The sequence below is a fragment of the Megalobrama amblycephala genome, linkage group LG11 (assembly GCF_018812025.1).
Source record: "Megalobrama amblycephala isolate DHTTF-2021 linkage group LG11, ASM1881202v1, whole genome shotgun sequence".
NCBI lineage: Eukaryota > Metazoa > Chordata > Actinopteri > Cypriniformes > Xenocyprididae > Megalobrama > Megalobrama amblycephala.
This window is the reverse complement of record NC_063054.1, coordinates 37,390,896-37,404,485: the sequence shown is the minus strand read 5'-3', so window position 1 is coordinate 37,404,485 and position 13,590 is coordinate 37,390,896. Positions and strand designations below refer to the sequence as shown.

General features: G+C 29.7%; 1 protein-coding gene across 7 annotated transcripts in view; it reads right to left on the bottom strand.

The window, feature by feature from the left end:
* The window catches only part of si:ch211-221n20.8 (neurogenic locus notch homolog protein 1), a 32,811-nt gene that overhangs the window by 13,981 nt on the left and 5,240 nt on the right, over positions 1-13,590 (bottom strand). For 6 of the 7 annotated variants that reach the window (XM_048207852.1, XM_048207845.1, XM_048207849.1 and 3 more), the window contains 8 exons: positions 12,468-12,593; positions 11,293-11,325; positions 10,963-11,085; positions 10,062-10,184; positions 7,899-8,021; positions 3,280-3,402; positions 1,600-1,722; positions 1,380-1,505 (listed from right to left, as the gene is read on the bottom strand). In XM_048207852.1, the coding sequence (XP_048063809.1) occupies positions 1,380-1,505; positions 1,600-1,722; positions 3,280-3,402; positions 7,899-8,021; positions 10,062-10,184; positions 10,963-11,085; positions 11,293-11,325; positions 12,468-12,593 (900 nt within the window). The remainder of the gene's footprint in view (positions 1-1,379; positions 1,506-1,599; positions 1,723-3,279; positions 3,403-7,898; positions 8,022-10,061; positions 10,185-10,962; positions 11,086-11,292; positions 11,326-12,467; positions 12,594-13,590) is intronic. The other variant, XM_048207851.1, reaches the window with a different exon arrangement.

Sequence of the window (13,590 nt, the reverse complement as noted above, 5' to 3'; positions counted from 1 at the left end):
AAAACATTTGCATTTAATAATAATAGTTGCAATTATTATAACAAATGTTGTTTTGATTTTATTAAATTAAAAAATAAACAAATCAATATATTACTATTGCAATACTATTATCATACTGTAAAATACTAATTAAATATTTAATAATAATAATACAAATAATTATTATTATTACAATTATTATGATTTTTTAATTAATGACATTATTTTTATTTTATTACATTTTAAAAATTAACCAAATCGATAAATAAATTACAGTAAAATAAAAAAAACATTAGCATTTAATAATAATAATTGCAATTATTATAACAAATGTTGTTTTGATTTTATTAAATTAAAAAATAAACAAATCAATATATTACTATTGCAATACTAGTATCATACTGTAAAATACAAATTAAATATTTAATAATAATAATAATAATTATTATTATTATTATTATTATTACAATTATTATGATTTTTTATTAAAGACATTATTTTTATTTTATTACATTTTAAAAATTAACCAAATAATAACCAATAAATAAATTACTATTATCATACTGTAAAATAAAAAACTTTAGCATTCAATAATAATAGTTAAAAAAATACTAAAATTAAACAAATCATTGAAGAAATTACTATTGCAATATTATTACCGTACTGCAAAATAACAACTGAGTACTGAATAATAATAATTATTATTATTTTTATTAAAATGTATTAAGTTATAAAAAAACAACTCAATAAAGAAATTATTATTATTATCATAGTATTAGTATTATTAGAATATTGTATGATGTAAATACTAATACAGTTATTGTACGGGAAAATAAAAATAGTATTTAATAATAATAATAAACAATTACAATTATTATTATAAATGTTGTTATTTTATTAAATAATTTGTATATAAAATATTAATATTTTATACTGTATATAAAATTAAACAAATCAGTGAAGAAATTACTATTGCAATACTATTACTGTACTGAAAAATAACATTTTCATTCTTAATAATAAGAATAATAATTATTATTATTAAAAGTGTTATTTTTATTTTATTAAATTATAATAACTCACTAAAGAAATTACTACTAAAATAATATTATAGTACTGTAAAATAAAAAATGGGAATTTGACAAAAACAGTAAAATTGCCATACTATTATTAATGTCTGTATTAATTTCTTTGCTTTCGAATATTGAACCACAGAGCTTTTATTTTGGCGGAAAAACACAGCTTTTTAAAAATGTAAATATGTTGTTGACAACAGATGGATATACAGTCACAAAAACAATTCATGTGGATCATATTTATTCAGAAATGTGTGTAAATACAGAGAAATCCCATCCCTGCTGCTCTTATTATGAATGATTCGGTGTGTATTTGTGTGTTACCGTCACAGGTTCTGTGGTCGGCGCTCAGCTCCCATCCTGCCCTGCAGCTGCAGTGGACGCCACCTTCTGCCCCCAGAGAGCAGATATGATCACATCCTCCGTTCCTCAGCGCACACGACGTCACGTCTGAGAGAGAGAGACGCACACAGGCATTACTTATCCACATGATGCATGTGAAACAGTGAACACACACTTCACAGCACACGTGTGTATCACGCACTGACGCAGCTGGAGTTGCGCTGGTCCAGCAGCAGAGGGAAGGGACAGTGACACGTGTGACCGCCTGCTGTGTTCGTGCACTCGTGAGAACAGCCTCCGTTCTGTAGTTTACACTCGTCGATGTCTGTGACACACACACACACACACACACACACACACACACACACACACACACACACACACACACACACACACAGATGTCAGTGAACGAGAGAAAATCTGCTCCAGAACCGAAAACAGACTCTTAACGGGCTCTGAATTCTAAGGGGTCTGTACATTTTTTTAGAATAAACTGCAAAAAAGAAATAAAAATAAGATTAAACTAAATAAATAAATAAATAATAAATAAATACATTTAAATAAATAAAATCTAAAAGTATAGTACTATAGTGACTTAGTAGAAAAAATTGTTATAATGTAACACAATAGAAATGACACATTTTTCAAACAATATTTTTAAACACATATTTATAATATTAATTTTTAATTATAATATAAATTGAGTCTGCTAGGGAATACTAGTGGGTCCACAGAAAAGAGTAAAACTAAAATAAATAAATAAAAGATAAATATATTAAATAAATAAATAAGATTAAATTAATTGTTCAAATAAATACAAAATAAATACATTAAATAAATAAAAAACATTAAAATAATTATTAAAATAAATACATTAAATAAATAAATAAATAAGTTTGAAATAATTAATAAAATAAATGCAAAATAAATACATTAAATAAATAAGTTTAAAATAATTATTAGAAATTAACAAATACAAAATAAATACATTAAATAAATAAAAAAGATTACAATAATTATCCAAATAAATACAAAATAAATAAGATTAAAATAATTATTAAAATAAATACAAAATAAATACATTAAATAAATAAATAAGATTAAAATAATTATTAGAAATGAACAAATACAAAATAAATACATTAAATAAATAAATAAGATTAAAATAATTATTAAAATAAATACAAAATAAATAAATAAATAAATAAATAAATAATCTAACAGTCCCGTACTATAGTGAAGAGGGAAAATTTTAATAATGTAACATAATAGAAAGAAAATATTAAATATTTTCCAAATAATATTTTAAACATATTTATAATATATTTTTTTAACAGTATAAATTGGGTCTGCTAGGGAATAATAGGGGGTCCATAGAAAAATTTGAATAAAACTGAAATAAATAAATAATCTAACAGTACAGTACTATAGTAAGTAGGAAAAAATACTACATATTTTATTAAATAATTTTAATAAGTATTAAATAATAAGTGTTAAGTATTAAATATTTTCTTAATACTTTTTTACACATATTTATAATATAATTTTTTTCACAGTATAAATTGGGTCTGATAGGGAATACTAGGGCATCTATAGAAAAATTTAAATAAAACAAAACTAAATAAATAATTAAATATTAGATCAAACTAAATAAATAAATTATCCAGCAGTACAGTACTATTGTGGGTAGAAAAAAATTAATAATATAACATAATAGAAACTTTTTTCCAAATAATATTTTTATAATATTACATTTATAATATTCATTTTAAATTGGGTTAGTTAAGTGTAATGGTGTTTAGGATGGGGGTCCCATCATGTGTCATCTGAAAGACTGAGAACGGCTTTAACTGACCGTGATGTGAGATTTAAGGACACTGACCCACACAGCTGTGTCCATCGATGTGCAGCTGGTACCCGCGCCGACACGAGCAGAGGAACGAACCCAGTGTGTTCCTGCAGGTCTGTTCACATGTGTCATTACGGCTCACACACTCGTCCACATCTACACACACACACACACACACTTCAGTTTGTGTGTGCACTGGTCATTTAGTCCATTGTGCATCACTTACACCGGACACAAATGAATAAATGTTTTGACAATACAAATATACAGGTCGATTTCATGCTAATAAAGTACACTAAATTAAATTAAAAGGAAATTCACCTGAAGTGCACTGACCTGAATGAACAGAATTTAATTGAATGAAGTGAACTCAATTGCATTGCACTGAATTTAATAGATGTTACATGTAATTTAACGAATTTGTTCTCATAATTTAACGACTTTTTTCTCGTAATTTAACGAATTTGTTCTCATAATTTAACGAATTTGTTCTCGTAATTTAACGACTTTTTTCTCGTAATTTAACGAATTTGTTCTCATAATTTAACGAATTTGTTCTCGTAATTTAACGACTTTTTTCTCGTAATTTAACAAATTTGTTCTCATAATTTAACGACTTTTTTCTCGTAATTTAACGAATTTGTTCTCATAATTTAACGAATTTGTTCTCGTAATTTAACGACTTTTTTCTCGTAATTTAATGACTTTATTCTCATAATTTAACGAATTTGTTCTCATAATTTAACGACTTTTTTCTCGTAATTTAACGAATTTGTTCTCATAATTTAACAACTTTGTTCTCGTAATTTAACGACTTTTTTCTCGTAATTTAACGAATTTGTTCTCATAATTTAACGAATTTGTTCTCGTAATTTAACGACTTTTTTCTCGTAATTTAACGAATTTGTTCTCATAATTTAACGACTTTTTTCTCGTAATTTAACGAATTTGTTCTCATAATTTAACGAATTTGTTCTCGTAATTTAACGACTTTTTTCTCGTAATTTAATGACTTTATTCTCATAATTTAACGAATTTGTTCTCATAATTTAACGACTTTTTTCTCGTAATTTAATGACTTTATTCTCAACATTTTATCTCGACTTTTTTCTTGAAATTTAACGACTTTTTTCTCATAATTTAATGAGTTTATTCTCAACATTTTATTCTCATAATTTAACGAATTTGTTCTCATAATTTAACGACTTTTTTCTCGTAATTTAACGAATTTGTTCTCATAATTTAACAACTTTGTTCTCGTAATTTAACGACTTTTTTCTCGTAATTTAACGAATTTGTTCTCATAATTTAACGAATTTGTTCTCGTAATTTAACGACTTTTTTCTCGTAATTTAACGAATTTGTTCTCATAATTTAACGAATTTGTTCTCGTAATTTAACGACTTTTTTCTCGTAATTTAATGACTTTATTCTCATAATTTAACGAATTTGTTCTCATAATTTAACGACTTTTTTCTCGTAATTTAATGACTTTATTCTCAACATTTTATCTCGACTTTTTTCTTGAAATTTAACGACTTTTTTCTCATAATTTAATGAGTTTATTCTCAACATTTTATTCTCATAATTTAACGAATTTGTTCTCATAATTTAACGACTTTTTTCTCGTAATTTAACGAATTTGTTCTCATAATTTAACAACTTTGTTCTCGTAATTTAACGACTTTTTTCTCGTAATTTAACGAATTTGTTCTCATAATTTAACGAATTTGTTCTCGTAATTTAACGACTTTTTTCTCGTAATTTAACGAATTTGTTCTCATAATTTAACGACTTTTTTCTCGTAATTTAACGAATTTGTTCTCATAATTTAACGAATTTGTTCTCGTAATTTAACGACTTTTTTCTCGTAATTTAATGACTTTATTCTCATAATTTAACGAATTTGTTCTCATAATTTAACGACTTTTTTCTCGTAATTTAATGACTTTATTCTCAACATTTTATCTCGACTTTTTTCTTGAAATTTAACGACTTTTTTCTCATAATTTAATGAGTTTATTCTCAACATTTTATCTTGACTTTTTTCTTGAAATGTAAAATTTTTCTCATAATTTAACGAATTTGTTCTCATAATTTAATGACTTTTTTCTCGTAATTTAATGACTTTATTCTCAACATTTTATCTCGACTTTTTTCTCGAAATTTAACGAGTTTTTTCTCGTAATTTAACGAGTTTATTCTCAACATTTTATCTCGACTTTTTTCTCGAAATTTAACGACTTTTTTCTCGTAATTTAACGACTTTTTTCTCGTAATTTAACGACTTTGTTCTCGTAATTTAACGACTTTTTTCTCGTAATTTAATTACTTTATTCACATTTTATCTCGACTTTTTTTCTCGAAATTTAACGACTTTTTTCTCATAATTTAATGACTTTATTCTCATAATTTAACGAATTTGTTCTCATAATTTAACGACTTTTTTCTCGTAATTTAATTACTTTATTCTCAACATTTTATCTCGACTTTTTTTCTCAAAATTTAATGAATTTGTTCTCATAATTTAACGAATTTGTTCTCATAATTTAACGACTTTTTTCTCGTAATTTAGCGAATTTGTTCTCGTAATTTAACGACTTTTTTCTCGAAATTTAATGACTGTATTCACAACATTTTATCTCGACTTTTTTTCTCGAAATTTAACGAATTTGTTCTCATAATTTAACGAATTTGTTCTCATAATTTAACGAGTTTTTTCTCGTAATTTAACGAATTTGTTCTCGTAATTTAACGACTTTTTTCTCGTAATTTAATGACTTTATTCTCAACATTTTATCTCGACTTTTTTTCTCGAAATTTAACGACTTTTTTCTCATAATTTAATGACTTTATTCTCATAATTTAACGAATTTGTTCTCATAATTTAACGACTTTTTTCTCGTAATTTAATTACTTTATTCTCAACATTTTATCTCGACTTTTTTTCTCAAAATTTAATGAATTTGTTCTCATAATTTAACGAATTTGTTCTCATAATTTAACGACTTTTTTCTCGTAATTTAACGAATTTGTTCTCGTAATTTAACGACTTTTTTCTCGTAATTTAATGACTTTATTCACAACATTTTATCTCGACTTTTTTTCTCGAAATTTAACGAATTTGTTCTCATAATTTAACGAATTTGTTCTCATAATTTAACGAATTTGTTCTCATAATTTAACGAGTTTTTTCTCGTAATTTAACGAATTTGTTCTCGTAATTTAACGACTTTTTTCTCGCAATTTAATGACTTTATTCTCAACATTTTATCTCGACTTTTTTCTCGAAATTTAACGACTTTTTTCTCATAATTTAACGAATTTGTTCTCGTAATTTAACGACTTTTTTCTCGTAATTTAATGACTTTATTCTCAACATTTTATCTCGACTTTTTTTCTCAAAATTTAATGAATTTGTTCTCATAATTTAACGAATTTGTTCTCATAATTTAACGAGTTTTTTCTCGTAATTTAACGAATTTGTTCTCATAATTTAACGACTTTTTTCTCGTAATTTAATGACTTTATTCTCAACATTTTATCTCGCCTTTTTTTCTCAAAATTTAACGACTTTTTTCTCATAATTTAACAAATTTGTTCTCGTAATTTAACGAATTTGTTCTCATAATTTAACGACTTTTTTCTCGTAATTTAATGACTTTATTCTCAACATTTTATCTCGACTTTTTTTCTCAAAATTTAACGACTTTTTTCTCGTAATTTAACAAATTTGTTCTCGTAATTTAATGACTTTATTCTCAACATTTTATCTCGACTTTTTTCTCTAAATTTAACGACTTTTTTCTCATAATTTAACGAATTTGTTCTCGTAATTTAATGACTTTTTTCTCATAATTTAATGACATTAATCTCAACATTTTATCTTGACTTTTTTCTCAAAATTTAACGACTTTTTTCTCATAATTTAACGAATTTGTTCTCGTAATTTAACGACTTTTTTCTCGTAATTTAATGACTTTATTCTCAACATTTTATTTCGACTTTTTTCTCGAAATTTAACGAGTTTTTTCTTGAAATTTAACAACTTTAATCTCGAGATGGTTTTATTTTTTTATTATTGCTTGGCCCTAATCCTCTTCCGTACTAAATACATGTAGTTAATTATTATTACTCAATACTTAAATACATAATTACACTCTAATACAGAACCCTAACGCTCAAAATAATTAATTGGTTTGAGTAGGACAATCTTAAATTAAACAAATTAGTTTAGTCAAATTAACATTCAAGTTCACAGAACTGATATATTTTAAGTTTCATTGTTTTGAGTTTTATGAACTTATTTCTTTTAATTTAGATGAACTTAAGTTTAACTGAAACTGCATGCTTTGCCCATGACACTCGAAAGGGAGAGTAAATGCTAAAAATAAGTGTTATATAATGTTTTTTTAATGCAAGATTAATATTAAGTGGGAAAAACAAAAAATATTAACTCAAATTTTTTGAGTTTAGCCAACTTATTCGTGTTTACAGTGTAACTATTAATTTTCATAAATGTGATTCACATGCATCTGAGTGTAAGAAATGAAACTGAAACTGAAATTAAAGTGAATTCATCCGAACTGAACTGAATGGACTTTTAAATGCAAGTTTGACTGAGCTGAAGTGTCAGCAGTGTGTGTCTGTACCTGTACAGTTGTGTCCGTCTGCAGTGATGGTGTATCCGGTGTTGCAGCGGCAGCTGTACGTTCCCGGCTGGTTTGTGCAGTCGTGTTCACAGAGTCCGTTATCCTGAGCGCACTCGTCCACATCTGATGCCAAAGACACGAGTGACATCGTCCTTCAGCGTTAGTGATGCTAACGATTAATCGACGAACGATTAAATGCCGATAATGAGGTACGCAAAACGTGCAGCAGACACACGAGGAAATATTAAAGGATTAGTTCACTTCATAACTAAAATTTCCTGATAATTTACTCACCTCCATGTCATCCAAGATGTTCATGTCTTTCTTTCTTCAGTCGAAAAGAAATGAAGGAAAACATTCCAGGATTATTCTCCATATAGTGGAGTCATTTCTTTTCGACTGGAGAAAGAAAGACATGAACATCTTGGATGACATGGAGGAGAGTAAATTATCAGGAAATTCTAATTATGAAATGAACTAATCCTTTAAAGGGTTAGTTCACCCAAAAATGAAAATGATGTCATTAATGACTCTCCCTCATGTCGTTCCAAACCCGTAAGACCTCTGTTCATCTTCAGAACACAGTTTAAGATATTTTAGATTTAGTCCGAGAGCTTTCTGTCCCTCCATTGAAAATGTATGTACGGTATACTGTCCATGTCCAGAAAGGTAATAAAAACATCATCAAAGTAGTCCATGTGACATCAGAGGGTTAGTTAGAATTTGTTGAAGCATCGAAAATACATTTTGGTCCAAAAATAACAAAAACTACGACTTTATTCAGCATTGTCTTCTCTTCCGGAATCCTTTCCATTGAATTGATTCCATTGAATTGATTCCATTGAACTGATTCCACTGAATTGATTCCATTGAACTGATTCCATTGAACTGATTCCATTGAATTGATTCCATTGAACTGATTCCATTGAATTGATTCCATTGAATTGATTCCATTGAACTGATTCCATTGAACTGATTCCATTGAATTGATTCCATTGAACTGATTCCACTGAATTGATTCCATTGAATTGATTCCACTGAATTGATTCCATTGAACTGATTCCATTGAACTGATTCCATTGAATTGATTCCATTGAACTGATTCCATTGAATTGATTCTATTGAATTGATTCCATTGAACTAATTCCATTGAACTGATTCCATTGAATCCTTTCATCTGTTGGCGTTGGTAATGCACTTTTACATCGCCGTGGTTGTTTTTGGTTGCAACATTTTGAAGCATCTAAAATACATTTTGGTCCAAAAATAACAAAAACTACGACTTTATTCAGCATTGTCTTCTCTTCCGGGTCTGTTGTCAATCCGCGTTCACGACTCCACTTCTTCTTCTTCTTCTTCTTCTTTCCTGTTTTACGGCGGTTGGCATCCAGCTTATTGGTGCATTATCGCCCCCCTCTGCTCCGGAGTGTGGTTCACGACTCCGCAGTGACGCTGCTGACGTGTTATCCGGTGCGCCCGAGCTTCGTTTACAGTCTGAGGGAGACGCACGCTGTATTCAAGCTATTCTACATTGTTTGTATTTTGGTATTGCTATATTTTTTAAAATGGTGCGTAAGTGTGCATGTCACGGATGTCCTAATCGCCAAAAACAACCACGGCGACTTAAAAGTGCATTACCAACGCCGACAGATGAAAGGATTCAATGGAATCAGTTCAATGGAATCAATTCAATGGAATCAATTCAATGGAATCAATTCAATGGAAAGGATTCTGGAAGAGAAGACAATGCTGAATAAAGTCATAGTTTTTGTTATTTTTGGACCAAAATCTATATAAGATGCTTCAACAAATTCTAACTAACCCACTGATGTCACATGGACTACTTTGATGATGTTTTTATTACCTTTCTGGACATGGACAGTCTACCGTACATACATTTTCAATGGAGGGACAGAAAGCTCTCGGACTAAATCTAAAATATCTTTAATTTGTGTTCTGAAGATGAATGAAGGTCTTACGGGTTTGGAAAGACATGAGGGTGAGTCATTAATGACATCATTTTCATTTTTGGGTGAACTAACATAAGTAACTTCGGATTAAATAGTTTAAGGTTAACAATTAATCGTTTCATTTAAACAACGATAGATTATTATCTAAATTGACATCCCTATTCAGCATCATCATCATCATCAGTTCACTGACCGTAGCAGGAGTGTCCGTCTCCGCTGTATCCCTGATGACACTGACAGAAATACGAGCCGATGACGTTCCCGCAGCGAGCGTTGACGTCACAGCCGTGATCCCCGGTCAGACACTCGTTTATGTCTGCGTGAACACATCAGTGTGAGGTTAATATCACTGAGACTCTGGTCACATTTCACAATAAGCAATATGAAGAGTGAGCCATATATATTACAGCATTTGTTAATGCGGGTCATTAAAAATTTTCATCTTCATGTTAGTTCACTGTGCATTAACTAATGTAAACAGATCTTATTAGTAAATGTTAACATTAAGATTATTAAATGTTGTAGAAGTAGAAGTTTATTGATAGTTCATGTTAACTAATGTTCACAAATGAAACATTATTGTAAAGTGTTATTGAGATAGCTTGAATTGGATTTTATTTTTATATTTTCCTCTTTCTTTTAATTTCTGTTAAAGTTTTAATCATTTTTATTATGTCTATATAGATTTTATTAATTTTTATTTTAGTTTTAGTTATTTTTAGTACATCAAGTTTTCATTTAAAATGTTTGCTTGGCAACTAAAATATTTTTTTTTTAAATATTCTATTTCATTTCAGTTAACATTTAAGTAACAAAAATGTATTTTTATGGTTTTAGTTTTACTTAACTACTGTATAATAACTCTGATCAGATTTCAAACCCCTTTGGCCGAAAACTTAGTTAATATTTCAATAATTAATCAACACATTCGCATATTCACAGTTCTCTGATGTCTGATAAACAAATAAAATATTTTATATTTTTTAGTATTATTTTATTTTATTTTAATTGACTTTAAATTATTTATTTTATTTTATTTTACATTTTAAGACCTAATTAATTATTAGCCCAGATGGAACTGTGATGTCACTCACCTGTGCAGTGTGTGCCGTTGCCACGGTAACCGCGCTGACACACACACCTGTAACTGCCCAGTGTGTTCTCGCACTCCCCTCGACCGACACACACGCGCTGCTCCTCCACACACTCATCCACATCTGCACAACAGCACATTATTCATGTACAAATCAACAGAAACGCAGCTGAAATCAGACTCTTGAAGGGTTTACACTGTAATGTGTTTAAGTTCAGCATGCATTTAATTATATGAGCAGTAAATCATGGGGAAACACATAAATGAGGGAAGAGAAGAACAAACACGGACAGACTCAAAATGCAGCATAATGGATGAGTTCAGCAGCTACCTTCACATATAAGAAAACCTCGGCACAGACCACCTGAGAGACAGACAGAAGCTGGTTAACAACAGCCAAAGCTTCAACAGACACACACGAGCACACAAACATGCAACTGACTCAATGATGTTATGATTATTTAAAAATACTCAAAAAATGGGATTCATACTTTCAATTTCTGAGTTTTTAATATAAAATTTTGAGGCAAAAAGTAAAAAACGCCAAAAAACATCATTAGCTATGTTTAAATCCATTTATTTGTACGTGCATTTTTGGATATCGCATAAAAAACGCTAGATGGAACCGCCAAGATGTGCATAAATTCTAAAAATGCGCATTTAAAAAAAAGGTACACTCTCAACGATGAGCATCAACAATGATAGAAATGATAAATAAACCCCTCGATATGCAACAAAAATGTCACGTGACTTTGCCTCAGCAGAGGCTGTGATTGGATAACTAGACTAACTAGCGGACCAATCGCATCACGGCATCTCAAATGTTGGTTTAAAAGGCTAAAATTCTGAAAAAACTATAATATTGTTCAGAAAAACATTCATTTATCAAAAAAAGTGATAAAATTATACATGCATTAAGATGCACAATCACATGTATTCAAGGTTCACCTAAAATAGTAACACTTTACAATAAGGTCTGCATTAGTTAATGCATTAACTAACATTACATTGAGCAATATATTTTTACAGCATTTATTAATTATTGTTTAAGTTCATGTTAACTAATGGTAACAAATGAAACCTTACAAAAACATCACTATCCACCTGACATTTGTAGATTCATTAAATCAATGAAAACAGGGTCACACTTTAGCTTAGGGTCCAATTCTCACTATTAACTATGACTTTTGCATCAATGAACTCCTAATTACTGCTTATTAATAGTAGTTAAGTATTGGGTAGGATTTAGGGATGTGGAATATGATCATGGCATTAATATATGCTTTATAAGTACTAATAAACAGCCAATATTACAGTAATATGCATGCTAATAAGCATGTGGAAGCATTACATTCACCATGCTGTCATATAGTAGTGTATAAGTGCATAGTGTGTCCTTTGGGATGCAACTAGTCATCATTACCTGATTCTAGATACAGACACACACCAGACAGAGCACATGATAAAGCAGCGCAAGACATACGGGTTAATACAACGCACACACACCGACACACGCAGCCCGGTCCTCTCTGAATCCAGCCTGACACACACACGTGTAGCTTCCTTCTGTGTTCACACACACGTTACCCAGTTCCCTCCGGCAGCTCTCCTCGAAATTACACTCGTCAATGTCTGCGGAAACAGAGAAGAGTGTTTAAACATTCGTCTAATATTCACACTGTAATTAAACTAGTGATGTGCAAAACTAAGACCATAAATGTTATAAATGTTAAAGGTGCAATATGTAGGATTTCTGTCTGCTAGAGGCCTATTCAAAACAAAGGCGTAGCTTGATGATGGCGAGTTTGAGCGCGGAATCTTGGGACATGTGGTCTCCATCTCAACGGATGGTGCAAAAGAATAGGGATTGGACTCGGGAAGAAATCATGCTCATGGATGTGATTATTAACGTTACTGTAGTATGACGCAGAGCAGGAGCGAGTGTTGTGGAGCTGAACGAGGAGCTGGAGCGATTGAGCAACACACGCCTCACGAGCAGCGGGACTTTTATTATGACACAGTCGCCGGCGCCGCTTCCGCTTTTCCGGTCATGAGTATGAGGTAACGCAGCTCTGTTTATCATATTAGACACATTTGAGAGTGTTGAAAATGATGTTATAACGTTACTCTGTGCGTTCGCTCGGCGGCGGCTGTGAGACACTGTTACACACTGCAGTAAGATTTTACAATATCATATTAAATACTGGATGATTGTGTTGATAAATGGCATGCAATTCATTTTAAAACGTATTGTATGATGGAGAAAATGCTGTATTACTGTTACTAAAAATAAAGCTGCATCTGATTATGCTATGTTAGCTACTTGACAAAATAGTGTTTTTCTCTGAGGCATGGTAAAGCATGAGACTCGCAAAACATCAAGAAAATTAGATTTGAACAATAAGACTAAATGTGTTGAGCTATATAACAATAATTAGTTTATAAATATATCAAAACAGTTGTTCCCTTGTGTATTAAAACATCTATTAAAGCGTCTTTGGTGTTTCCATGGTTTCTACTAAATAAAACTGGAAACCGAGGGTAACGCGGGTATGACGCCATTGTCAGGCGACTCCTCACATGTCCCAGAGCCTTGGGTAAAACTGCAATTTTCTCACCATTTACAAAT